At 39.3% G+C, this 27,910-nt stretch overlaps 1 protein-coding gene and 1 long non-coding RNA gene across 4 annotated transcripts in view; one reads left to right on the top strand and one right to left on the bottom strand.

Moving 5' to 3' along the window:
* SLC12A1 (solute carrier family 12 member 1) overlaps nucleotides 1–27,910 on the top strand; it is a 44,896-nt gene that overhangs the window by 13,529 nt on the left and 3,457 nt on the right. For 2 of the 3 annotated variants that reach the window (XM_066328431.1, XM_066328429.1), the window contains exons 7-25: nucleotides 337–447; nucleotides 1,383–1,494; nucleotides 1,985–2,112; nucleotides 4,813–4,897; nucleotides 6,280–6,431; nucleotides 8,020–8,127; nucleotides 8,901–9,024; nucleotides 9,939–10,040; nucleotides 11,888–12,043; nucleotides 13,727–13,826; nucleotides 13,911–14,022; nucleotides 16,483–16,623; nucleotides 18,472–18,578; nucleotides 19,427–19,509; nucleotides 21,820–21,963; nucleotides 23,855–23,986; nucleotides 24,219–24,330; nucleotides 26,744–26,830; nucleotides 27,249–27,384. In XM_066328431.1, the coding sequence (XP_066184528.1) occupies nucleotides 337–447; nucleotides 1,383–1,494; nucleotides 1,985–2,112; nucleotides 4,813–4,897; nucleotides 6,280–6,431; nucleotides 8,020–8,127; nucleotides 8,901–9,024; nucleotides 9,939–10,040; nucleotides 11,888–12,043; nucleotides 13,727–13,826; nucleotides 13,911–14,022; nucleotides 16,483–16,623; nucleotides 18,472–18,578; nucleotides 19,427–19,509; nucleotides 21,820–21,963; nucleotides 23,855–23,986; nucleotides 24,219–24,330; nucleotides 26,744–26,830; nucleotides 27,249–27,384 (2,232 nt within the window). The remainder of the gene's footprint in view (nucleotides 1–336; nucleotides 448–1,382; nucleotides 1,495–1,984; nucleotides 2,113–4,812; nucleotides 4,898–6,279; nucleotides 6,432–8,019; nucleotides 8,128–8,900; nucleotides 9,025–9,938; nucleotides 10,041–11,887; nucleotides 12,044–13,726; nucleotides 13,827–13,910; nucleotides 14,023–16,482; nucleotides 16,624–18,471; nucleotides 18,579–19,426; nucleotides 19,510–21,819; nucleotides 21,964–23,854; nucleotides 23,987–24,218; nucleotides 24,331–26,743; nucleotides 26,831–27,248; nucleotides 27,385–27,910) is intronic. The other variant, XM_066328432.1, reaches the window with a different exon arrangement.
* Nucleotides 284–27,286, bottom strand: LOC136367061 (uncharacterized). Its single transcript, XR_010744632.1, has 4 exons — nucleotides 27,213–27,286; nucleotides 1,919–2,106; nucleotides 1,317–1,458; nucleotides 284–424 (listed from the first exon to the last, which is right to left on the bottom strand). It is a non-coding gene; the product is annotated as an uncharacterized lncRNA (long non-coding RNA).

Genomic DNA, 27,910 nt, shown 5'->3' with positions numbered 1-27,910 from the left:
AGTACTGATATGTTTTAGTTAATGCTTGAGAGGCATCTTTAGCAGGGAAGAAGCTGCTGTGTCTAAACATGCCACAGAGTGCTTCTTCATTATTTCTACCTTTTGAAAATATTTCATACATTTCGTGACAAGAATCTCACAGTCAGAGTAGGAACAGACATCCTATTAGATAGACAAATAACCCCAACTGCAAAAAGCCAGCTGGAACATGGCATACTAACACTTGGTCTCACAAATCTCTGAAACTTTGACAGCTCACTGCTTTCTATTTCACCTTGTTACTTACCAGTTGGGCAGAGAAAGACTGGTTCTCATAACATTTCTCACCCCTTTCAGGAGAGCGATACACTGATGGTAGATGAGTCCAACGACATCAGAATCATAGGCACCATCACTGTGGTGTGTCTCCTTGGCATCTCTGTTGCTGGCATGGAATGGGAAGCAAAGGTAAACTTTTAAAAGAATATAAAAGCAAGCAGTATATTAACCTGCTGCACAGCATTAGTATGTGAGGAATGCTATTCAAGAGATGGAATTTTCAAAAGCACTCAGTTTCAGTTTATGCTTAATCTTTCTAAAAGCAATAGCAGTTTAATCATTACATTCAATGAAAGCACAATTACTCTAAACTCTTCCTTCAACATACATTTAAAAGCAAAGAGGCAGTTTGGGTTTTGCAGACACCTTGGTTATATTCATTTTTATAATTCATGGCATCATTCAGAGCCTTGGCTACGTGCCCCCTTTGCCCTTATTTTTGATGCAGCTTGATAGAATAAACAGTAGCAAAAAACAATCTATGGTTTTTTCACTGTACTCTCTCAAGCCCTTCTCAGCAGAAGAGCTCTATTTGTTACCCATTCCTTAATCTCTAACGATTTCTGCTATTCTTTCACCTGTAGAAAAGGTCAGAATGCAAATTCAAATGGAAATACTTTGAAGAGTAGAATACAGCTACCAAAATCAGGTTCAACAGCACCCTTGTTTTTGCTGTGATGGAGACTAGAACAACTTGTAAAAGAGATCAGAAAATAATTTGATACTGTAACCTTTGAAATGACAACCCCTTGCAACTAAAAAAAAAATTACAATATAAAAATGTCTTATACTTGATACTAATTCATTAGCTGTTCCATTTTGCCTTTTTTTTGTAAGGAAGCTAACCTAAAATTAAATTATAACCCTATATTTCATTACCCCCTTAGTAAAAAGCATCTGCTGTTGTCATTAGCTGATTCATCTATCTTGATTCCTGGTATTTTCAAAAACTGTAGAAATTAATAACCTGTTACAGGGAACAGATACAGGTAACTTACTATATAGCCATCTCCACAGCAACAAAGTTAAAAACAACAGGAGAATCTTTTTGTTTCTATTAATAGGCTCAAGTTATTCTTCTAATTGTTCTCCTTGTTGCCATTGCAAATTTCTTTATTGGGACAGTCATTCCTACCAACACTGAAAAGAAGGCAAGAGGCTTTTTTAATTACCAAGGTAAGCAACCTTGCTATCTATCATAAAATTATGTTTGTAGTCTTTTGACTTAATAGTAAGCTAAGGATTCCACTGAAAAAGGTCACAAGATCAGAATCTTCTGCCCAAGTTTAAGTGAGCTTGCAAAAAAAGGGAATGGATTTCATCTCTAATTTTGAGTCTGTCTCTGCTGCTGCAGCTGACAGCACAGTAAGATGCAGCTTGAGTCATTTATACATCAGTAGAGCACAGACAAAGTTTCAGCACAAAGCTAAGAGCTAGCGCTGCAGTAACACTTCTGTCACTTCTACAGAGATCTGTAGCTCTGGGACACAGACAAGCACATCCTTCTGGGGAGCAGACTAAGGAAATCAAATTCACTTTGCTTGTGATGTGAGACAGATTCAAACCCACTTGTCCAGAAGTGAGAGACTGGCTTACTCACCTCCTTCATTACATAACTTTGGAATCAAATCCTGTTGCTATATTTCATTCTCACTTATATTTGCAGGATCAATATTTGCAGAAAACTTTGGACCAGATTTCAGAAGTGGAGAAGGATTTTTTTCCGTGTTTGCCATTTTTTTCCCAGCTGCCACTGGCATTCTAGCAGGAGCCAATATCTCAGGAGATCTGAAAGTATGTATTGCATGAACTTCATAATACTAGCCATAGGTTGGAAAAATACTAAGAAAACAAATAATGAATCAACACTTCAGTTTTAAATCATGTCTTAATTTGGGAAGCCAAGTTCTCTCTTTTAAGTACCTGCTTTATTATTTAAAAACATCAACTCACAAATTCTCTCATAATGCATTATGGGTATTTACAGAAACTACTGTAGCTAGATTTAGGTTGCTATATCATTTAAACACGTTTCAGTAGCCTGTAATAATATATCATTAACAGTCCATTAGCAGCGCACACTATAAGAGAAATTACACATGTATCTCTTGGAGCTTATCTTTTGTAAACTTCAATTCAAACATCATCCTGAAAAGCATACCTGGAAAGCTCATGTTTGTACTCACAAAAATCAGTGGAGACCAGCTTTTCGTCTTCAGGGTCATAGCAAGGGCAGAGCAAACAGAGCATTTAATGAAAGCAAGTATGTCCCAATCCTATGTCAGTATTGCTGCTCAAAGGAAAAGCTGCAAGCTTGCAGCTGTGACCAAAAAAAGAGTCTGAAGAGAAAGGGAAAGGAGGTCCAAGGGTGCGCACTTGTCTTGCTGTGGCCATTCTGTGAGTTCCCCATTCTCTTCTTGCAATCTAGCAGTTACAGGAGATGGAATTTCCAGTATTTAAACATACAGGTAAATTAGAGACAGGAATTTAGTTTTGAGTGCCCTCTAATTTTCATGACAAAAACACTCAAAAACAACCAAAATAAAGCAGAAAAGTTACCAACAAGAGATGGCTCACAGCTTGATAACCCCAGCATGTCAAATGATGTTATTTGGCCTTATCCTATAAATCCACTGCCTTGCAGACCTTAAAGGATTCAACCAAAGGTCTGCTATTTCTGTATTGGCACAGCAGTCACAATTTCACCAGATCCTACCACCCCTGAGAGCCAATTCTCTTTCCCTTCCTCACCCTGAGCTGCACGCCTCAGCTCCTTTGTTTTTCAGAGGACTGCTTTTCAAGGCAAGCACAGAGAAAATACGTGGAAACTGAGCCACTGATAGCGTCAATGAGATTCCATTTTTAATTAAAAAAAAAAAAAAACCATTGTACTTCTGCCCAGTGAGACTGCACCAGCCTCACACAATCTCCATCCTTTTATCAAAGAAAAATAATTCTTTTGCCATATATGGTGCTCTGTCTGCATGGCAGACTCCCAAAGCAGCAGCACTTCTTTCATCAGCTGTTTGAAACAACCCAAGCAAACCTAGAGAAGCAGTTCTCCCCTTGGATCTCTGCAGTTGTTTCAGTCTCACAATAACTGGACTTCTGTAATCAAGTCCTCCAAGCAGCAGATTCCCCACTGAGCATGTTTAGATGAATTAGACAAGTCTAATTAAATTAACCAGCCTCTTCAGACTCTACAAGACAAGCTAAGGAGTGTTTAAAAAGCGTAAAACTTACCAATCAAACTTTCTTTAGAATTTGTTGCAAACACCTTCGTCTGTGCTCCTGCAGTCACTGTGCACTCAAGTTGTGTCCTACTCCAGAGCCCACTTATAGGGACAGCTTCCTAGTGACTTCCTACTGACTTCAGTGGGGTTTGGCCCCTAAAGTGCTAAGAGCATAGTAAATATGGGTTTAAATTTTGAGAACATAAAAGTTGTTAAGTTTTAAGAAGCTTTAACCGTAAGATGCAATGTTACAGAGTTTAAGATAACCACAAGAGTCCACAAAAAACAATGACCTAAAAACCATGAACATCAGAACTGCATAAAATTACTATGGTCTGAGTGCAAAGACTCTCGTGCAGCATAATTATTTTCCAGCTCAGTAAATCCTTACCTTGTTTAAAACCTGTATTAATTACTGATCCAGTTAAGCAATTCATGCATGCTTCACAGTAAACTCCAAATTTGTATTTTGGTTTTTTACCCTGCAACAAGCATAGTTATAAAAAAGTCTGTGACTTAAAATGCATTCAAAAATCCTTTGATTTAAGAACCCATGCTAAACCAACTTAAGAAGAAAATTCATAAAAAATTCTTCCTAGCACAAACAAACACATTTTTATCTAGCATTAAAAATCCCTTTAAAATGTACAGTGAAGATCTTTGGAGTCTTACTTACAGTTGCATTATCAAAGCTGATACTGTTGCGAGCCAGTCTGTATGCTTTATAACTCAGCCTCACTAAATTATCTGAATTAAGTCAATACAGTAAAAGAAAGTAGCTGTTTTGAAGACCCGACTAACAATTGCTGGTTGCAAAGCACAGAAGTACTGTTTTCTGTACAGGGCGACTACATCTGTCTTACCAATTAACCAAAAATGGTCCCATCTTGTCATCCACAAGAGTCTGACGGTTCAGTAACTATTTACCCACTATATCATTAAACATTAAAATAAAGCCAATTGCAATGTAAAGAGAGTTTGGAGTTCAAGTAATGCAGACCTCAGGACCCTTGTGTTGCTGTAAATGTGAGCTCTGCTCCTGCCCAATATCCTTCACTATGTGCGGGGTAGGAGTGCTGCACCACAGGAGCACTGCTGTGTCTGCATGCTGAGATCAGAAATGTTGCACAGGTCAGAGTGACAAAAATCTGCTCTCTAGGGTATCCTCACACCACAGTGTGGCAGAACTCCCAGCATGCAAATGCAATCAGGCTGCAGCATAAAAACTCACAGTGTTTCTCATATCACTGCTTTGTTTAAGGACCCACAAAGTGCCATACCCCAGGGGACAATGCTGGCCATTCTGATCACCACAATTGCTTACATTGCTGTTGCAATATGTGCAGGTAAGTACAGAACCTCTGCTTCACTTGTACAGTTAAGTTTGAAAGCTTGGCATGCAAATGAATGATTAGCATCACTGCTTTTTCATGCCATGGATTAATTATGTAGAGACAGTAGTTTTGATTTTACTGTATGTCAAAACAGTGGTTTAAAAAAAGCAGCAATCAGTAGAAACAAAAGTCTCCATACGGCAACTGGACCTTCAAGTAACTTGTATGGTTATTTCTGCAAAAGATTCACTGATATGACCACCAGCATATAGTAGCCATGAGCATAATAATAATCAAAGGAACCTCTGATCAATCTGCTGATCTTTTGTTCCTGGTTCACATTGAAATTTCACATGGCTTCTGCTTGTCTTCTTACTGAGCACTCATGAGAATCACAGGAACAGGGTAACACACACATTTTATACACTATATGTCAAAGACAGTAATCAGTTGCCTGTCTCAAAGGAACTACACAACTACATGTTCAACAGTAGTGGAATGTGAGGTAACAAAATGGGCATGAGTGAATAGGAAGCCTGTACTGAAACCATAAACTGTGTTGGAGGATTATGCAGTTAAATTCTCATTACAAGCATATAATAAACCTCCGGTCAAGAAAAATAATTTTGTATTTAATAGTATTGTAAGAAAGAAGGTTGTAAGCAACACTCTTTCTAATGAGCAAATACCTCAATACCACAAGAAAGCCCTGCAGAGAACTCCCTTTTCTGGGGAATGACTCTCAAGCCTTCTTAACTTCTGTGGTTCTTGGACTTTATGCATAAGGCAGAATACTTGACTCAAGCCTCAGCTCAGGTCATTGCATTATTTGGATAAAGTCACACTAGGACATAAGCAAAAAAAAAAGATAGTATAAATATCAATAAGCACAAAAAGATCATAGGTAATTTCTCCTGTTTAAAGTTTTTCCTCATCATATTGGTATCAGTAGGGTTATGACAATCTGAACAGCTGAGGATCTGAGTCTCCAAAGTAATTTTGTACACAAAAACAAGGGTATGCCTAGACCTAAAAGCCTCACTGACTGGTTGGTCTGAACAAACCACTGTTTAAAAGTGGTAACAGGAAGACAAAAGACTTCTGAGTTAGTCAAATCATTGTTGATCTCTGTCTGGGTCTCTAATCTCAGAAATATGCTAATCCTTATTAGTTAAGTGGCTGAGTATTTTAAAAGTAGCAGAAGCAAATATTTTCTTACAGACACCATGAGAATGTCAGTACACGGAAGTAATCCCAGCCCAGAAATGTTGCTCTTTGGGATGAGTCAGAGGCAGCAATTGTATAAAAAGTGCAGTCTAGGAGTCAAAGTGTGGCAAGAACATTCTTTCAATGTCACAAGGAAGCAAAATAAAAATATATCATTGATTTCACAGGCTCCTGTGTTGTACGAGATGCTACTGGGAACGTCAATGATACAATTGTACCTGGAATGAGCTGCAATGGATCCTCTGCCTGTGGCCTGGGCTATGATTTTTCCAGATGTGCAAGTCAGCCATGTGATTATGGGCTGATGAATAATTTTCAGGTTTTAATGAGATAATACGTATTAGCATATAAGCATATATTAACATAATAAGCAATACATGAATATGTAAGTACAAACATGCAAAAATGTTATTTGCAGACAACTACAACAGGAAAACCAGTTTTATCTAAAAAAGTAAACTATAGGAATGATGAGAGGCAAAAATCCCCTGCATTGCACTCACACTGCCCATCACCAGCCTTCCTAACACTCTGGTAAGGCCTTTATCCCCTCTCTTAACAAGTACCATGCAGCAGTACATGTTATCTTCAGACTGAAAGCCCAGACTTAACAGAGACCTCAGGAGCTCCTGTTAGATGAGGAACTCACCTCACTGCTCTTGACACATGGATGTGATTTTACCTCAGGGGTGCTGTGGTCACAGTTAAAGGGTTGTGTCACAGTACAAAAACCATGAGTTCTGACTTCTTAAAAAAAATCTAAAAATAGTAGAGCAAAAAATCAAGTGAGAAGTAATGGAATCTTTCTCCTAGGCCAGAGAGAGACTGCCATTTTTATTCTTCAAAATAAAGCTTAGGCAAAGCATCAAAGTAAAGCAGTTCTGCAGCCTGACAACCACAGGTCCCAGATCTCTGTTCAGCCCCTGTGCTTCATGGCCAGCAAGAGGAATTCACCACCCACCTGCACATGCTTTTCAACCAGTCATTTGTAGCTTTTAAAGTCACTCACTTTTTTCCCAGCTGGCTCTGCTAAATGACAGGGCTGGGTAACCACCTTGAAAGGGATGTGCTGTCCCTTTCATAGACTACTTTTCCTTCCTTCCTTGATCATTTACTATCCTTACTCTCACCTCAGTTTAGCTGCCCATACTCAGGGCAAAATCAGTGACCTCTCTACAGCCAGACAAACTTTCACTTCTTGCATTTACCCCTGCCAGATTAGAGCCAGAAAACAGTATGACTGCATCTGACAAATCTTCAGCAATCACTGGTTTCTTTCCTGAAGTACTGCCCACACATCACCAGTCACATCCATCCATCTTTTGGTTTCCTTGTCTGGTGCTTCCCAAGAACCCTTTCACTTCAGCAGTCACAGAGGCCAGCCCAGTGCTCCTGGGAGGGCTGAGGGAGGCCTGACAGTGCCCAGCATTACTGTCTGCAGCACTGCAGTTACATCAGCACCACCACCAGGCATTTTCTCTCATTTTTAGCCATATTAAATAGGCAAGGAAAAAAAAAAACAAACAAAATAAAGTGCCTCCAAACACATTTCATACATTGATGCTTTTTCCTGCCATTTCCATTTTCTTGTCCAAAAGCTGACTATTTACTCATCAAGTAGAGGCTGTTACTTATAGCAATCAGTTAGTAAAGTCAGTGAGGAAATCTCACAGAGTTTTCATCTGCCCTAGCAGACAGCTGCATATCTGAATAAAAATTTGGCTCTGCCTCCATTCCATTTAACTAAACCAGAAATAATAGTACTGTTTCTAGCAGATTAAATTTAGAACCATGAAAAGCAGAGACACATAGAGCACTTAAATGGGTTTGTGATTAAAAAGTGTATCCAAATCCAAGCCTATTCTTTTTACCTTTTTTTTTTTTTTTTTTTTTTTTTTTTCCTAAAGGTGATGAGCATGGTGTCTGGCTTTGGTCCTCTCATCACAGCTGGCATCTTCTCAGCTACTCTGTCATCAGCTCTAGCATCTCTTGTCAGCGCACCCAAAGTTTTCCAGGTAAAATTAAACTATCCATTTCCTTATGCTTGGTTTTACTTCAGAGACGAAATTGAACTCAGTGTGCCAAATGTAATGTATAGTTAAGCAACACTGACACATGTGGCTGGAAGAGGCAGGGAAAACAGTATGTAGAATGTTTTTCAGCAGAAAAAGACAGGTCTTATCATCCTGCAGGGGTGAGAATGTTCCTTTGCTCAGAACTCAGCTGTGCTGCAGGAGCAGGGGATAGTCATAAATGGCCTGTCATAAATAGCTTCAAAGGTTCTTTCAGGACCACTTCTATCTTCTTACAAAAAGCCACCCTGTAAGCACAGGAGCAGCAGGAGCCCTCAGGTCCATAAGATTCAGGTGCTGTCAGGTGTGCTCTAAACAGGCTGTCCAGAAGCTGTCTGGGCAGCAGCAATGTGGACAGACTGGGAGCAGAGGGCATAGGAAAGAGAAGCTTTACAAATTACATCAAACCACTGATTTATGCTTCAACTTCTCCCAATTTAGACTCTATTTAGCTATTTAATTACCTTTTTCTTTTAAAGCACTGAATAAGCATTAAATGCCTGTGATTCTATTTCCCACGATGTAATAACATAGTAGCGCATTGTGTTATCACCTTATTTAAATATCCACATGCCACAGCAGTTGATGTACTTGAAGCACTAAGACAGATTTAACTTTTGTTTAGCAAAAGCCTAGCAAGCTGCCACTCACAGACAGTGACTTCTGATGCAAGAAAGTGCTGCTTTAATAGAATTATGTGCTGATTTTCTTACCAGGCTCTTTGCAAGGACAATGTCTACAAAGGGCTTGAATTCTTTGCCAAAGGATACGGAAAAAACAACGAGCCTATCAGGGGATATGTCCTCACTTTTGTGATCGCCATGGCATTCATTTTGATTGGTTTGTATGATGTTACACAGCTGCTACAGCGCCATGTTCTGAAATTATACAAACTGATACTGTAATACAATTAGTAGCTGCGGTTTGAAAAATTTCCAGTTGGGAACGCTCTGACATTAGCACACTACAAGTCCTGGTAGCAATTCCATTACTTCTAATGAAGGCAAAAAGAAACCAGCAGGGATTCCAGTGACTTACCACCACCACCACAGCCTGATTTTCCAAGATGCAGAGTAGCTGCAATTCCTGTTCACTCTGCTGGAAGAGGGCAGTGCTTAGAACTCTATCAGATAAGGCAAAGTCATAATCTTTGAAAATGGTTTTCCAGTTTATATTGCACATAGCTCTGAGGTAATTTTGAGATAACCAGGAAGCCTATTCTGGCCAAGCCTTTCCCACAGTCAGCTCCAAAGCAAATCCCAGTTTACCAGCACTGGTGAAAGAAAATCCCAGCTACCACATTTAGGGGTACAGGGACTGTTAAATCAGTTTTTCCAAGATTTGAAATTCAAACTGCCTTACACTAAGTAAATAGGATATCTAGTAGAGAATGCATATTTCTACTAAGTTGTAACTATGAATATTTTTTTCAAATCTATCGATCTTGTCAATTATGTATTTAAAATTCTGAACTTTACATCAGATCTGCATCATTAAGAGACAGTATGCTGAATCACAGTATCAAGTATAACATTGCATAACACATAATGTTATTAAAATCAGGATTAGCAAACATAATTCATATGAATGAAGGTAGATCAAGGTGGCCTTAAATTAGTAAGACAGGAAAATACCCAAGCTCTGTCTGGATGATAAATGCAGACAATGCTCAGTTTTATTGCATAATTAGGAAACAGCTAGCCAACAGTCCAGGAAACTGGTGCCTCTGTCTGACTTGTGTATGTGTCTTGCAGCTGAACTTAATACCATTGCTCCCATCATCTCCAATTTCTTCCTGGCTTCATACGCTTTGATTAATTTCTCCTGCTTTCATGCCTCATATGCAAAATCTCCAGGTGAGTCTGCATTCAGCACTGATTTACATATGGGCTTTATAGTCTGATCTCTGGAAGCTTTAGGCTGTACGTCAAAGAAAACTGCAGTATGTGTAAAGTATCTAAGTTATGTGATCTGATGTCCTATTGAATATGATGGCATTTTATTTATCTCCAAAAGATAATGATGGCTCTAGTCCTTAACAATGCCTACAGTTTTACAGGATGAGAAAGGCTTTGGTGCATCACACTGGAGAAAAAAACAATTATCATCAGGGTGGTATTTTTTCCCCTCACTATTAAAAAATGTGTGGGTAGAAGCTTATGCCAACTCTGGCCACTGAGGTAAGTAAAGCATAGTGGGGAGCCATCACTCCCTTCTCCAAACCTACAGCAGAATGTACGGGGAGATTCCTAAGCACAGTAACAGTGCTACAAGTGATGCTGCCTGGAGGGAAACACGTAGAGCAAGAGCAGGTCCATCCACACCAGCACAGCTTTGCAGTGCCTAGAAGCAGAATTGTAAAGCACAATTGTGAAGAACAACGAGGTCCTGTTCAAGGGTAACCTGAGATCCTCCCTCTACATTTGCAGCAAAGGAACATTCTGGCTGTCAGATTTGTGCATTGCCACAGCAGAATGATTCTCACCATCTCATGAATGAAGGGGTGACACCTTCAGGAATAAAGTCAATCAGCTGAGCAACACTGGCTTGGCACACAGGAAAGACAATTTCCTGCTTCTATGAATTAATTATTCAGCTCAAGGAGGAACACATTTCTGATTTCCAGTGTGAAGAAACTGCACTACTGACATAAATGCCTGCATCAACTTCCTTCCTATGGATCTGCACAGTGCCATTTGTTTAGAGGGCAGAAAAGATGAGCACTTCTGCTAATTACCTGCACAGCTGAACAAATGCAGATATGCTCCATATGGCCTTGGAGCTGAGTGACAATTACCTCTATAGATTTCATCTGCGTACATCTGACTCTACTCTGCCACTACTTAACATTTCAGACAGAACTGCAGCCATTTTTCTTTTCTCATTTCCTCTAGTTAATTTCTGCCAATTCACAATGATAAATTATAATAATTGCAAGGCTGCAGGACAGAAAATTTCTTCACAGCAGGTCCTTCCCATTCCCTCATTACAAAGATGATCCAAGATAGAGTTGCTCACCCTCTTGTATCTTCTGTGTTTTCTCCCTCTCCGAAGTCTGCTCTGTAGAACACCTGGCAGAGACCTGCAAACCATGAAGGCTTAGTGCTTGCCTCATCATTTTAATTGGTGGCAGGGGATGGAATCAGTACTGCAGCTGAAGAGCAGTAGGAATAATATCTTTTTGAAGTCAATAGCAGATGAATTTATTTTTCTGCAACAAGACCAAGCAATTTCCAAATTTAAGACAGGTGCATTTACAGTATTGGGATAAACACTCCTCTCAGCAAGTGTTTATCTATCAATAATAAGTTCTGTGTATATGCATCAAAAGTACACAGTCATCAGTTATGTGGAGTCACAGGTAATTTCTTTCTGATGTTCTGAAATATTCTGAACCAGTAAACTTGAATTTTGCAAAAATACATATAAACAGAATATCTACTCAAAGCCAGGCTGAACAAAGCAGTAGGAAAGAGAGTAGCAGAAAGCCTTTAAGACCGAGTATTCTAAAAACTGAAACCTCCATCAGCCAACACCTGAAAGTATCTGTACATATGGTGCCTAAGAATTTACAGATATCTCTCCCATCCCTTCTGACAGCCTGAAACAAACTGTACTTGGGATTTCACGAACAAAAAATATGGATCACCATTTTATCAATATATTTGATGCTCTTCCAATTTCCTCAATTCTCTTTAAACAGGTTGGAGACCTGCATTCAGATATTATAACATGTGGGTGTCACTTTTTGGAGCCTTGCTGTGCTGCGGGGTGATGTTTGTCATCAACTGGTGGGCAGCTCTCATCACTTATGCCATTGAGCTCTTCCTATATATTTATGTAACATATAAGAAGCCAGGTAAGGCCAAACCCCACCATTATTACTTGTCTATGTTGTGCTGCTAGACTGGATTTTAAAGGAATTAATTCTGCTAACAGAATTAGAAATTATTTTTCTGTGCTATCTTTATTTAGAGGGAAGTCTGAAGCATCTCGTTAAACTCCACTTTACATAATATAGATTAAGTTGATAGTCTGGTGCAGTCTGGTGGCTGCCTGTTTAACAAGCAGTTCAAGTGTGGTTCAGGGTTTTCTGTAAACATTCCAGCAGACTGGTTTATTCCCACCACATCTTTATGACATTTGGGCTTTTACCTGAGTATCACTCATCATTGTTTTTCCACCCACACACAAAACCTTACCTGAATTTTGCAGTGCTCTTAGCTGACTCATGCAGGGTCCTCACTCAAAATGTAAACCTCCTGCCCATTATACAATAAAAATGCAAGCTGAATTACTTATGAAGTGATCATCCTCCAGCACCTCCCTACAATTCCCCCGTAAATCAAGAGCAGATGGGCCCACTTTTACTGCTGGAAAAAAACACTTAGTAGCTCAGCAAATCACAGGAGCTGTCCTCAAAAACCTCTGTGCTGTCCAAGACTAGACAGTCTGGCTATTCACAGCCAGGACAAAACTAACCCAGATCCAGATTTCAGTGCTAACCACCTGAGTTACTTCTGCAGCAGAAAACATTAAACAAAACCAAAATAAAAGAGGCACGGTTCCTAGCAATAGATGTGCTTTTATTGGAATTAGCTTGTGACAGCAACATCTGGTCTGAGACTGTGCTATTGTTTTTGTTGCTGTTGTCTGTCCTCCCTATCCGTGCTCTCTCACACCCACTGAGATGGTCTGTGCCTCTTTCCCTGTAAAGATATCATCAGCTGCACACCCATCTCAAGCTAGTTGCCAAAAACATTTCAGGATTTTTGCCCTTTTCTTGGATATTGCCAAGAAAATGTAAAGTAGCACCTTAAAGCTTGGTTAAATTCACTGAAGCCACTGTACAAAAGCCCTCTGTCTCTTGCTCAGAGAGTGAGTTTTGTTCAGCAGTAATTTACCAGCAACTGGAGGGTTCAGAAAAAACTAATATTCCTTAGAAAAGGCAACTTTACACAAACCTCCGCTTAGTTGCATTTAATATTGGTTTTGTATCTTGGCGTAACAGGACTTGATCTGCATTAATACAAATTTCAAAGTCTAGAAAGACATTTCTTATATGTCTCCACTGACCAAACAGCTGCACAATAATGAGAAAAGATGTATATGCCAAAATGGGGTTTGGAGAACAATTTCTGGCCTATACAGTAGAACAGCAAACTGGCACTAGCAGTGTTCCTTCCTACTGGTTTCATTTGCACTTCCTGAAATTCCACACCACATACATGACTCAGGGCTGTCCATTTTCTAAATGGGAGAAGGACACAAAATTAATGGAACAAATAAGAAAACAGTTTGCAAGCAAGGGAAGAACATTTAAATAAGAATGAAACTGTTTACATGCATGGGGTTTTCTGCATCACACAAGCAAAACCAATTCATTCTATTATGAAGCACAAAGAACAAAAGGTCTGTATCAATGAAGTATGAGAGAATATTACTCTTGCTTTTCATAGATAACACCACTGCTGATTTTTGCAACAGAATATAGGGACAAGCCTGTGATTTAATATGCATTATTTACCTTTATTATATGCAGAAGTCAACTGGGGCTCCTCTACGCAGGCTCTTTACTTTGTTAATGCCTTAGACAGCGCTCTGGCATTAACAACAGTGGAAGACCACGTGAAAAACTTCAGGTAAGATTTCCAGTGAACAGTAGAATGGCTTGTCCTGAATCTGTACATCAACCAACTATCTACAACCTCTTTTTTCTCCACCAGACCCCAGTGCCTAGCATTAACAGGAGCTCCTATGGTCAGGCCTGCTCTGCTAGACATCACCCACACCTTCACCAAGAACAACGGGCTGTGTATCTGCTGCGAAGTGTACACGGTAAGGGAACTCACCCAAATCTGCACCCCCAGCACCAGTGGGGGCTGCAGGTCTCCCTTACACATCCCACTCTCAACTCAGCACACGTTGTTCCCACTGGTGCTGACTGGCAGCTCTGCACACCACCAAAGAGATCTGCACTGAGAATGAATTTCATCATAATTCCTGACACAAAGCTATCAGCTGACACAAAGCCTGCTGGTAAATGTCTCACTGAGATGCATTTCAAAGTTCATTATAGGTGAACCAAAAAATGGTCTGGAGGAAAAAAAAACTAAAAGATAGATTTTAGGCTTAAAAAACAGAAAATCCCCAAACTGCACAAAACACAAAATTTGAAGGGTTATTGTGTCAGAGTCAAATCACCCAGGTTCTGTTTTCAGCTTTGTCACTGATTTGCAGAGCTGGGGTTTGGCAAGTAATTCAGCTCTCTTTGCAGTGGTTCCTGCAAAACTGTTACAATGCTAATTTTGAGCATAAACATGCTCTTCTGAGATCTAAAGAGAGAAGCAAAGTGTATTTCTAGATATAAATATACAGCAAATGATGTATCTTAGAGGATGAAGATCTAGTCTCTCATTAGGACAGAACAAAAACAGATAGGTTTGTAGTGTAGGGAGAAAAATGTGTTTTAAATATTACAGTGCCCTTTAAATTTTGAGAGCAGAAAAAAACCCCAAAAAAACCCCAGCTCATGGCACTAAATGGGGCCACAGAATCTAGATAATAGAGTCAGTCCAGCCAAGACAATGTATTCCTCTACAGTAGTGCAGGAATACTTCATTTGATGCTTCCACATTGCAGAAACAGAGTATGGAAGATCCACATCTGATTCTTCCCAAATCAAATTAATCTATAAAGAATGAACAGTCCTAATTCTTCCCTACTATAATTATTGCCAGATTTCCCACTGCATTCAGTAAGTGTAGAACCAATCCCAACAAGATCCTGAGACCATGCAGCTTCCTAAAGTTGAGTTTCAGAAATTTCCTGAATTCTTAGGCATGTTTCTCTAGTATTAGTACTTTCTAAGGAGAACTGAGATTTCACTCCTGTCTATACAAAACAAAACAAAAAACAAACAAAACAAACAAAAAAAAAACCAACCCCAAAGATTATTTTGTTAGTATAATTGTTTAGGGGGTCTTTCTAATTATTTCTTCAGCAACTTAAGTGAAATTTAATTTCCTTGGCAATAAAAATGTGACAAAATGAACCTTTATGAATTGCAAAATTGTGGTAAAGAGCAGATAATAAAATTCCTAGCAATTACATTGAAGAGCAGCCTGCATTATACATCACAACAAATACAGCAAGACTATTCAGCCATAAATGAAACACCCAGCACATTCTGCCTCAAAAGCTGACATGCTGTTAGCAATGCATAAAGTTTTGAGACACCATGCCAGAGAGCACATCTTCCATTCTCCTCTTCCAAAAGGTAGCAAGAAACTTTCTAGGAACATGGTGATACATAGCTCAGAAACAGACAAATAATGATCATAACAGAACACAGAGATGATTTCAAGTTTACTCGTCTCTGAGGTTATGGCTGAATGTTGGCTTGAACAGTCTGAGTTTCTAGTAAAAGGGACTGTTTATGTTCTTACTCCCTGCCTTCATGTAAAATATTTTTTCAGAGTTAGTCCTCAGTCTGCAAATTCACTGGACTCCTTGTACAATTGCACAAACATTCCACAGGTGCAAAGGAGGAGCAGGGAGGACACAGACAGCCTGGCATCTCAGAGAGGGGTGGATCTGGCCACTCAGACAGCAGAAACATATTGTGCAAACCAGTTGCAAAACCACCTTCAGGTGCTTTCCTTTGAGAGATAGGGAAGAAGGGGAAAACTTGTTTGTTTCCTCTCCTTACTCACAATGAAACTTCAAACATTGTTCAAGTTATTATTCCCAGCTCTTCATACATCCAGGATCAAATTCTTTGTAAGACATCTATTGATGTCTTGTGATTTGAATATGCACATGGATTTTTTCCCCATTAAATTACCAGATGACCACTGAAAGAAAACTGGCAACAAAGGCATTTGCATCTTTAATTGCATTGCATCAACTCTTCTCTTATGTCAGTAGACAGGAACTTAATCATGTATATTTAGATCTGCTGAGACTCTCTTACATAGTCAAGTTAGGGAGAGACTTTATTCACTCTGAGATGCTTTATCATACTTTAAATGTTTTTTTAAGATGTTACAATCCACGGTAGTCCTTCTTCCTATCAGAATCACTGCATTTAAGTAGCATTAACAGCCTCAGCCCTCTCAAACAGAATGTGAATTATGTTTACAGCACAGGTTCTTTTCAAAGGGCTGGACCCTTTTTGGAAAGGTATTTTTCTGACTCTCTCCATTTGCTCCCACAGCAGACTAGGTAACTCCTTCAAAATCACTGTGTAATGTACAATACAAAGCCTTTGTAATAATATTTTACTATATCATGCAGGGACCACGCAAGCTGTGTGTTAAGGAGATGAACAGTGGCATGGAAAAAAAGCAGGCCTGGCTCACAAAGAACAAAAGAAAAGCCTTTTATGCAGCAGTGGCAGCTGACAGCTTCAGAGATGGAGTCAAAAGTCTACTTCAAGTAAGCTTTTTGTTTACAGAACATACAGGAGAGTGTACATCAAAGAAACGCTTTATGTGAGACATTACTATTAGCTTGTGAAGAAGCTCTACATATAAATGGGTAATGGTATAGACAGAAAGGGCATTCTGGGGCTACATGTGTATTATCTCATAAAGATCTAGTTCTGGGCTATGGAATTATGAGACAAGGCAGACTGATTCTCTCCTAAATGAACAAGACACTATTATGAAAAAAGAGAAGCATCTACAGGGCAACATATGAATGTCTATGCAGCTGATGCTTGATACACTTCAAACCAATTCTGTTGTCTGGAATTACACAGCACATTAAATATTTGAGAATGTTTTGGCAATAAATGAAAACTGAAAATGTGTAATATACTTTTTCTGCAAATAGCAAGAAGGTAATTTAAATAAAAGTCTGCAGTATTTTTCTATTACTCTAAGAATGCAGGAGATAATTTCCAACAGTCCATTTAAAATGGCCATAATGAAGGCACAGAGATGCTGTTTTCATTTTTCCCATCTCCTTTCCTCTCTCACATATATGAATATTTAAACATATAGGCACTGAGGCAAAATGTAGAGAAAATTCATATCCTTTGCACAAAATACACTGCTGAAAAGACATCAGTGCCAACTGAGACAGTAGGGAACCAACGAAAATACTCTGGGTATGTCACCCACTGGTGCCCTACCAGAGCTCTTTGTACACTTGCTGAATGGACAGTACAATTGAGCAAGATGAAATGCTATTAATAAAGATCCTCTTGTTCTGTAAAAGCCTCACAAAGACACTTCATCTTGGGCTTATACATTGTCTCCGTAGGAGATCTTTCTGATGTTTTTGAGAACTGCTATGGTCTGATGATCTCTTCCTTTCCATTACTACTTAAGCACTATTGCCAAAGTCAACTACTGGACCCTAAATAATTCTCTTCCAGCAAACAGAAGGATAACTACATCATCATTATTGCAACCTATAGACATCAGCAACAATTGCTGATTTCAACATAAACGGTGCTACTCAAAAAACCCAACAAGGTTCCAACAGTTTTTATTTATTTTCTGTTTGCTAGCAGTAAAAAGTGTAACAGCTTTGGAAGCTGGTGTTTTGTGTGTCTCCTCCTAAGGTTCCCAATACACTGAATATTTAGATTTCTATAAACACTAGGTTAGCTGAATCTAGATCTGACTTCCCTTACTTGTCCAGGTTTTAGCATCCAGAACCAATTTTGAAGGCAAACTCATATCTTGACATACCATTGCTTTTTCCTGTTTATAAGCAGTACTTTTACAAAGTACTTCTACTTCTTACTTCTACAAAGCATGCTCAGCTGATTTTGGATAATCTTTTGAAAAGAACACAGCAAATGAAACAGCAACAGTTTCCAAATTCAAAGCAAAAAAATATTCTTAGGAGCCTATACCTTCTCTGTGTATCTGAGATATTTAAGAGACTTCAGACCCACTTCATCTACTGAGCATTCCAAAGCTGATAAAAGCTTTATGCCATTATGTTAGAATGAGCATGCAAACACTTCTTGAACTCTCTCTTGATTCCAAGTTATTGAACCATTTTAATGAGAGCATGTCAGAAGAAATGCAAATGAATGCTAATTTAGCAAAACTACACTTCTGTCATCTAAAATCATTTATAGTTGGAATGATTTAAAGCTAATCTTTCTGCTTTCTGCATGGATATGAGCATGAAGGGCATTTATGAAATGCAATCTAGTTGTAAGTGTCTCCAGAACATTACTTCAGTTATCTTTTGCCATTACTTTTCATTTACAGTAAAAGCATGTATGTGTACCTCTCTCAAGCACTGTTTTAATACTGGCAGGCCTCGGGCTTGGGTAGAATGAAACCAAATACCCTGGTGATTGGATTTAAGAAGGACTGGAGAAGTGCACCTGCCACTCAAGTCGAGAACTATGTGGGCATTATACAGTAAGTCACCTCAGTACCTCCTTTTTCACTCCTCTTAGACTTGATTAATGTAGCATTTCCATACAGAATTTGATGTGTAGAAACAATGCAAGGACATAACACACAAACCTGGGCTCACACATGCCAGCTCTGTGGCTGAAGTTATTGCCCATCAAAAAAAGCTCATTGGCTTCCCACACCTCCTATGATCTGCTTAACAAACACCTGGCACCACAAGAGCTGAGGTGGCTTGACAATGCTAAAGAAGCTGCACTGCTGTTAGCAGTGCTTTGGCAGAACTGTATTTTGCCATTTTCAGTGGGCAGGAGCTCAGAGAAAAACAACCCTAATGTACATACTAAGGGAGCAACAGAACATCATGGAATTCTTCTTTTAAGCCTAGGAGACAGAGGAAGAGTTTTGCTTCAAATCTCATGTGTGTCTAAGGCTCAGCAGCTCTGTGGGTTGGGATTTAGCTAGGAAACAGTAATTTTAGAACAGGCTTCTCATAGATGCTTGCTCAAAATTCACTCATAAAGCTGAAGCAAGTTACAGAGCAACAAACCCCACCTCGGCTTTGTTATTTCATCAGAGAAGGGAGAAAAAATTACCCTATGGCAACCTAGTTCCTAATAAAGTGCTGTCTGAAAGACCCATTTCAGGAATAGCTGATCCATTCTCATGCCAAATCAAACCTTTTTTTAAATGAGGGAAGATAAGTACTACAAATTTATCTGAGGCAATTCCTTTTGCAATTTTACCTAGTCTGTCCTGCCTGTGAACATTTTCACTGATCTTTTCAAAATAATTTTCCTCATCAACATACATGATGTAAAATCATGTTTACTCTTATTTTTCTTTCTTTCCAGTGATGCCTTTGATTTTGAGCTCGGCGTAATTATCATCAGAATTAGCCAAGGATTTGATATATCTCAGGTCCTTCAGGTTCAAGGTATGCAGTGACTCGACAGCTGAATATCTCTCCTGGTTAGGCACACAGCATAAGAAGGACTCTGACACTCATAAGAGTCACCATCTGCTCTCTAGAATAGTTCCTACACTCACAACGTCCACAGTTCGTCCTTGTTTGTGCAGGTTAAATCTTGCCTGAAATCTCTGCTGATCACATGCAGCCACAGGGGTCCAAGCCTCACACATTAAGGGGCTCTGCACACCAGGGAATTCAGCTCCCAAAGCACAGGCACACACTAAAGCAATAAAATCATATTGTGCCACAGCAACCAGTTGTTACTCTGCTGCATGTTTCCTTCCTGGTCTTGGCACACCCTCGTCTATTTGCCTTCCCGATATCTCTGGGACACACAGGAAAAGGGAAGCTGCACTTTTGCTATCATCTCCGTGGCACTCTGAGTCCCACAGAGCTCCCACCTACACAAAAATCTGCGAGCTGCAGGAAACACCAGTTCTCTCACTCCCCTTTTTGTTCATTCTTCCTGAGGCCAGCAGTGCGTATCTCAGGGGGAAAGGGAAAACCTTCCGCCATCCCAGAGCCATTTCGGGAGACAAGATGCCATCTGTGTGGCAAAGGCGGAACGGTTCCCCAGGTTCCCAGGACAGGACAGGACAGGACGGGGCAGGACGAGGCAGGATATGACAGGACGGGGCAGGATATACAGGACGGGACAGGATATGACAGGACGGGACAGGATATGACAGGACGGGGCAGGACGGGACAGGACGGGGGAGAAGAGGACAGCTCTGCCCGCGGCGCCCCGCAGCGGCCGCGCCGGGCCCGCGGCTCTCTGCTGCCGCCTGCTGCCCGCCCGCCGCGCCCACGGCAGCGCCGCGACCCGGGCGGGGGAAAGGAGAAACCCCCAGAATTAAAACACACAGAAACAAATCACCCCCAGAGTTAAAAGGCGCCAGAGACTCCTTTAAGGAGCAAGGGTAGATGAACACTCACTCAGCACTGGCAGCTTGATGTGCTTGGAGACCCCACGGGGCAAAACTACAGGGACTCAGAAAAGGTTCCAAAACAATCAAGCTTTTCTTCTCCCCTTGGTGATTTCTGAGAGATATCTGCCTATATCTGATTGATGCGAGTCAGAAACTGAGAGCTCAAAATATACAGTCATTGGAACACCCATAAAGATACAGTCAAAAACAACTCTGCAAGGTTAAAAATGAGCAAATGTTCTCCCAGTGTTAAGACACAAGGAGTCAGAAAGAATTGAGGGAGGGAGCCTCAAATACAAAGAAATATTTTGAAGCAGATACAGAGTCACTGTAGTGGAAAACAATGATCATTGTGTTCTCTTATATTTGGTACAGCATTCTGTTCAATAGAAAAACTGAAATTTTAGTTTTGAGTAACCATTAAGTTTGTGGCTATCACCATGTATAATAATCAGAAGTATGTGACTATCATTGATTGAAAAGTAAAAGAAAGTATAATCTTTCTGTTGGCAACCGAGAGTGCTAATAGAGCTAATAACGTCTAGTTAGTGAGGGCTTATTCTACCTTTTTAACACAATGTCTTTAATGAACTTCTCATATTTAGTTAATGTATTCCTAAAACAGAAGATTTCCTTATGAAAGAAGTTTTCTGCAGGCAAATGCCTGGATCATATTAATTAGTGCCTCACCATAATATATTCCAGAGTAGCACATGGTACCTTTTTCTCAGCAAAAGTCTAATATTGCTAAGATGAAATTGTTCTTCTGTATTACTAAGTTCACAGAATTGATTAGCTAAATCTTACATCTTTGCATCTACTGCTCAAAAAACTAAACATTGAAAAATATTTCTGCATGGAGAATGATTGTATATTCAGGATGCTTACGTATTTCTGAGACTCTCAAAGTACAGACCATGAGAGTTTGTTCTAACAAAGGAGACCCACAGGCTAGAACTAAATACCTCAGCTTCTTCAGTGTAGAAAAGCAACTTTCCTAATGTCTTTCCAAATTCTTGGCTAAAGAAACCAACTAAACATTCACAAACATAACTCAATAAATAGTATCTCATGTAACTATAAAATGTCATAATAGTGAATTTGATTTGGAAGAGACAACCTGAGAGCAGCTGGCACACCACAGTGCTGTAGGCACAGGCACCCCAAGCTAGGGCTTCCAGAGGTGAACTCAGCTTCCTTCTCCCTACTGGTTTGCAAAGAAAAAGCATTTTAAAAGAAATTTTCATACCAAACACCAATTACATCACCATCATTACTTCAGTGAGGGATTTAATTTAAAAGACAGCAATGTGTTACCAGTTGTCTTACTTTTTCTAATATACAGAGGAGTTGGAGAAGCTGGAGCAGGAGAGATTGGCACTGGAAGCCACCATTAAAGAAAATGATTTCGAAGAAGGAAAAAGGGGCATCTGTGGATTCTTCAAAAAAGCCAGCTCATTGAATATCTCAAAACATGAAACAAAGAAGGGTAAGTTCCAAAATGACAACTTATCCCCAACCCTTCAATGCATCACACTTTCACCAATATGCAAACTGGACTTTACATCAAGCCAAAAACACCTGAGTGACACAGAAGCCCCTGGAACAGAACCTCCCTTGTGCAAACCATGGTGGCCACCACCCTGTAATGAAGCACAGTCACACCCTCTGCTCGTAGGACACGCTGCCTACAACACAACCATTTCTCCTCATTTCCTAGATAAACTTCTCAGCTCTGCTGATGTTCACTTCTACTTGCCAAAAAGAGAATATGGTTATTAAAGTTTGAGGAATACAGAACAAGTTGGCTGGGGGGTTTTGGGGTTGTTCTTTTTTTCTTTTTAATAGGGTATTTTAAGCTTTTAAACAGAGGCCTTTTTTTCTCCTCTCTAAGGAAAACAGGAACATATGCAGCACAATTTGCAGGGAATAAGCAATCTTACTTTACTTAACATATACATACACAAACTCAGTACACAACTGAAAACCAGGTAAAAATAGCACAGCTGCTCTATATTCTAAGCATATTTTCATTAAAATCCACAAGTGAAGGTGGTAAAAGTACTGAAAGTACATACACAGCATACTGTCAAATAACTAATTCACACATAACTTAAATGTGCAGATGATGAAGTCAATATTACATTTCAGATACAGTAAATGATACAGACCCAATTTAAGGTCTCATTTCCCAACTGCTAGGTTGTAATGATAATGACCCACCTGAAGCCAAGCTTCAGACATGTACTTTGAGAGTTTTCACCTGCAGAGACTATTACATCTGCCTGTGCATGCAATTCCCACAGGTGCCAGGACGATCTACAGACTGGGAAGATAAAATGTCGTTATTCTTCAGCTGGCAGGCATCAGTTGATTTTGTTTCAGTAGAACATATTTTTATGACAATTCCACCAAGAGTGTGTACCTCTGTTTCCACTTCCCTTTTTGATTTAGTTGAGAAATGCATAAAGTAAATACACATGACACATTTTGGCTCTCTGTATTAGATTATGTTAATAAATAGCCCCAACTCTCTGTTTTGTTTTATGTTCATACTCCCTAGAGTTGTTCCATCTTCCAGCAGAGATGCTAGAACTGTAGAGGAAAGCCAATAACTGCTTTGGAACTATCCTGCACACACTCCAGAAACACAGGAAAACCAAACAAAGCATTTTCAGAACCTAGCAGATCAGACTAAAACCTCTAAAGAAGCCTGTTTGTTCCACTTTGAATACTGCTCTGACACCATCTCTTTGAAATCATTAAAAGAGAAACAGTAATAAAGCCACAGGCCTCAAAAGGTGGAATGAGAGAGGGTATTGGTTAGTACAGAGTCAGGACTGCATCTTTTAAAGCCAGCCAAGCAAACAGCAAGAATCAAAATTTATTTCCAATTAGCAGTAACCCTGTCAGCATAGGGAAACAGCAATATGTGCTTATGTTTTCTAACTTCCATCAGCTCATTTCATCCACTCTGACTGTGCCTTTCAGGGAGCTTGAATTTTACAAGACAGCTGAGCCTATAAATGATGCAAAATGACACGTTTACTTCTAAAATCGATCAGATATTTCCCAGTTGCTTTTTAAGGCCCCAGTGCATTTTACATTAACTAAAGAGACAGAGAACAAATAATCAGGTAACCTTTTCCAAAATGTTATAATCTAGTGACAATGTGTTACACAAGTTTTGGGTTCTGTGTGTAAAAGAAAATTAAATGTCTAAAGCATCTACTCTGTACCTTTTTTTTCAGATTTAAAGAATAGAAATTATGTCAGAAACAGTTCATTTTCCTGAAGCTTTCCCTCCATTTGGCTCCCTAAAGCTACTTATTGCCTCACTTATCAGACATCCTTCCACATTTTTTTCTTTCTCATTACAGAGAGCACCATTAACACCATACAGTCAATGCATGTGGGTGAATTCAATCAGAGGCTGCTAGAAGCCAGCACTCAATTTAAAAAGAAGCAAGGAAAAGGTACAATTGACATTTGGTGGCTGTTCGATGATGGAGGTAAGGAATTTGATTAAGAATCACAGGAAAAGAGATTTCTCTGTTACCAAATATAAAAACAGACTTGAGAAGTTGCATAAAACTGTTTTTTATTAAGCTTACATAATCAGTTTTATGTCAGGCTCAAATGCTTTAAAGTTAATTTACATCCAACACTGCTGAAGTGAAAGATGGAATTTTTACCATACAATGCACTAATGTGATATTCCTCCAATTTTGTCTTTTCTTCCAGGTCTAACAATCCTAATTCCTTACATTCTAACTCTCAGGAAGAAGTGGAAGAACTGTAAATTAAGGATCTTCACTGGAGGAAAGGTCAATAGGATTGAAGAAGAAAAACTAGTGTAAATATAAATTTGTCTCACTTGTTTAAAGAGCTTGAATTGATGCTGAACATAATGCATATACAGCAGGAAGGTGGGAATTTTTCAGCACAACTGGTTTGTTGTATTGTGGGCAGCATGAAAAAAAAATGTACTTGATTGAAAGGTGTTAAGCTTATGGCATAGCCCTTAAGGCTTTGCAAATGGTGATTACCAAAGGAAACTCACATTCAGCACTTTTCCCCTTTAATAGCTCATATTCCCTTCTCTGAGAAGAGCAGTCTGCACTCTGTAATGAGAATATAATTACTTTTATGGGATTTACATGAGATTGTCCAGGTAACAGGAAGTGAAATTGCACATGAAGCTCTCATATGCAAATAGTATAGACAGATAGTTCACATAAATGTGATTAACTGTGGTAAAATATAAAGATGCTAAAGAGCAAGTTAATCAACTTTAAGGCCAAGTTGATTTTACTCAATGTTTTAAAGAAAGTCTAGATTTCATAATCATCATTTGCCTTTGAGCAAATGAAAATTACTAATACAAACTTATTTTTATCACCACTGCATGTAGGACCTTTCCTTCCTAAGCACTTCACACATTACAGGCACAGCCATTTCACCACCAGTGGAAGCAGCTCAGTTTGAGATGGAAGTCAGTCACTGCTTAACAAAGAGCACAAGCACCATGTAGAGAATTAAAAACAACACCTCCAGCCAAAACTTCAGTGGCAAACAAGTGAGAGGGGTGCAAAGACAAGAGTTAGAATCACCAGCTTCACTAGGATTACTACACAGTGTCCTGCAAAGACAGCTGCCTCAGGATGTTCCCTTAAAGCAAAAGAGAACATATAAAGCTTTAACACACAAAACTTTACTCCACTGTGGTTCCATCAGTTTTAAACAGTACCCCGAAGTTAATGTACTTCTGCAGAAGAGATTCACGAGTGTCTGTACAAACTATCCTCATAATTGGGTAAAAAAAGCCCTAGAACTGCTCAAGGAGCTGCTGGGAAGTGTTCTCTGCTCCCTGTCCAGTCTGCCCAGTCTTGGCTGTTCAGGACTGCACACAGGCTCCTGAACCCAGACCCTCTAGTCACCTGATTTTGCTGGAAGTAGGAAGTTTTGACACCAAATGGGATTTGTCAAAACGTGACAGATTCCACAGAGGCAGTTCTGACACCTGCACACACTGTGTGTCCCACAAAGGCCAGAGTCATCAGCGTGATCAGGACAGCTGAGCATGAGCCAGGACAGACCCAATCTGTCCCCAAGAAAAGAGTATATGTCTGTATTACTACCTTAACACCAGCATTCCTCAAAACATGACCTACCTGCCACATGCAAAAGCCTTCAAAGAGACAAATCTGGGCTGGGTGATTCCTCCATTCCCTAGACAGATCTAACACAAAATCATCCAAGTACAATTTCAGCCATGTATTTTGAATTCAGAAGTCAAACTTAACTGGACTTTTACTAGCATGCAATTCCCCAAATATTAAAACCTTTTCACAGAAGTTGAGATTTTGCTCTTTATCATGTTCAAAACAGGGGCTTGCCACAAGGGACATCAAGATTTACACAAGCAGTACTTTTTTATATATATATAAACAGGTTAAAAAGAAAAAGTAAACGCTCAGGTCATAAACAAATATGTATTTCTACTGTGGTGAGCTCCTAGAAGTCTCTGACCTTTTCAAAATCCAAAGCTTACTTACCAAAAATAGAAACAAAAAAGAAGGTGGGAGAAGGAGGTGTGAGAAAGAACCACAAGATCCCAACCATGGTTCAAACAAAGGCAAAACAGACCTAATTAAACCTCTCTATCCTCAGCACAAACACACAAAAAACTATAAACTATTCCTTCTGCCACCTGGCAGCAAAGCAAAGTATTTTCTTTTATGAATATGCGTAAAGACAACACGTGAGTAGATCAATGTAAATTCATAAATTAAAAAGATGAAGAAGATTCTTTATGTGTTGGACATCAACCTTCTGGACAAAATTTTCCCCAACACATGCACTACCAGTATTATAAAACTCCATCCACAACATTCTGACAGTAACAAAAGCCTTTTGTAAGTACTAGAAAATTCTGACCTACTGTATATTGAATAGTCTTTCTTTATAACTCAAGCCTTTGGGAATACTTAAAAGTACCATTGTTTTCCCAAAATGTAAACACCTGCCCTCTGTCTGCTATTAGTTTCTTTTTATTTTGTGATTTTCATCAGTTAAATGAATTGTGCTACAGCAATCACATTAATCTAGTTCTGTAATTGGAAATTGAGACACTAAAGCATTTAAAGTAATTTGTCATATAGTTAAAGATAAGATATAAAAGGGAGTTGTCTAGCTCATTTACAAGTGTTCTTTGATATAAGGCACTCGGAAGTACAGTGATAAAACATTCTCTCTTTTGTTTTCAGGATGGCTTCTCTCCTAAGCAAATTCAGAATAAAATTTGCTGATATTAATATAATTTGTGATATCAATATAAAGCCCAACAAAGAGAGGTAAGAAGCATTAACAAAATCTACAATTTAGACACCAGCCTTTGTCTAGAGTTTATTTCTTTTATATTGAAAATAAAAAAAAATACCCCCACCACAGAAAACAACACTGTCACTTCATTGTAAAAATTTATAATATAAAATATAAATACTGTAAAACTAATTTCAGTATTTTTGCTAGAACTACGACCATGCAGAAAATTCTCCACTAAATGCAGTGTTTAATTATCCTCAAATAACCCAAACATACAGAAGTGGCACAGATATAACTTGGGGCACAATGTAGCAAAGAATAGTTAAAGATTTTGCATGTTTTTCAGCTATAATTATTATCAGGGATCCCCGTCATACACAGTGACTGTGAAATAAGTTAGTGAGTTCATACCCCGCAGCAAGGCCTCCTTTGTAATCCCTGTTTCAGCTGGAAATTCTTTGAAGAGATGATTGAACCATATCGCCTCCATGAAAGCTGCAAAGATATAACAACTGCTGAGAAATTAAAGCGAGAGGCTCCATGGAAAATTACAGATGCAGAGCTGGAAGCATTCAAGGAGAAGGTAAAGCCTCGCCCACCTTTTTACATCTGTGCCTTTTTTTACCCTCCAGATGTTTGAAGCAATTAGTAAGAAAAAGTGCAATACCAGATATGGCATTAGAAACACGACATGTACAAACCTGTATTTGATATTTACAGATTGGATTTCTATTGTAAACACTGCAGAGGTGTGTCGATTGCATTATGGAGCTCTCTCAGACCTTGGCATGTTTGCACAGTATTTTCCAGGCTGATGAGAGGCTCTGCCCACATCAAAGCCAGCCAGCTGAAAACCACCTCTGAACCAGGAGCCACACAGTTTCTGCACTGAGCCTGACCTAATTGGTCTGCTGAGGTTTATTAAATGGCTCCAATGTTTTGGAGCTTGAATCTTTTAAAGGTTGCAGTTCCAAACACTCACCACTTTGGGCGATTTAGAACTAAATCCAGATACTTCAACTAAGGCTAGAAATTTCTCCAAAGGCAGGGTTGAGCATGAATTCTTACTTCAGTAGCAGGGTGAAGGCTCAACCATGAAGCAGCTCTCC

The sequence above is a fragment of the Sylvia atricapilla genome, chromosome 13, assembly GCF_009819655.1.
Source record: "Sylvia atricapilla isolate bSylAtr1 chromosome 13, bSylAtr1.pri, whole genome shotgun sequence".
Taxonomy (NCBI): domain Eukaryota; kingdom Metazoa; phylum Chordata; class Aves; order Passeriformes; family Sylviidae; genus Sylvia; species Sylvia atricapilla.
The sequence above is the reverse complement of the archived record's forward strand: the minus strand, read 5'-3'. Positions and strand labels throughout refer to the sequence as shown.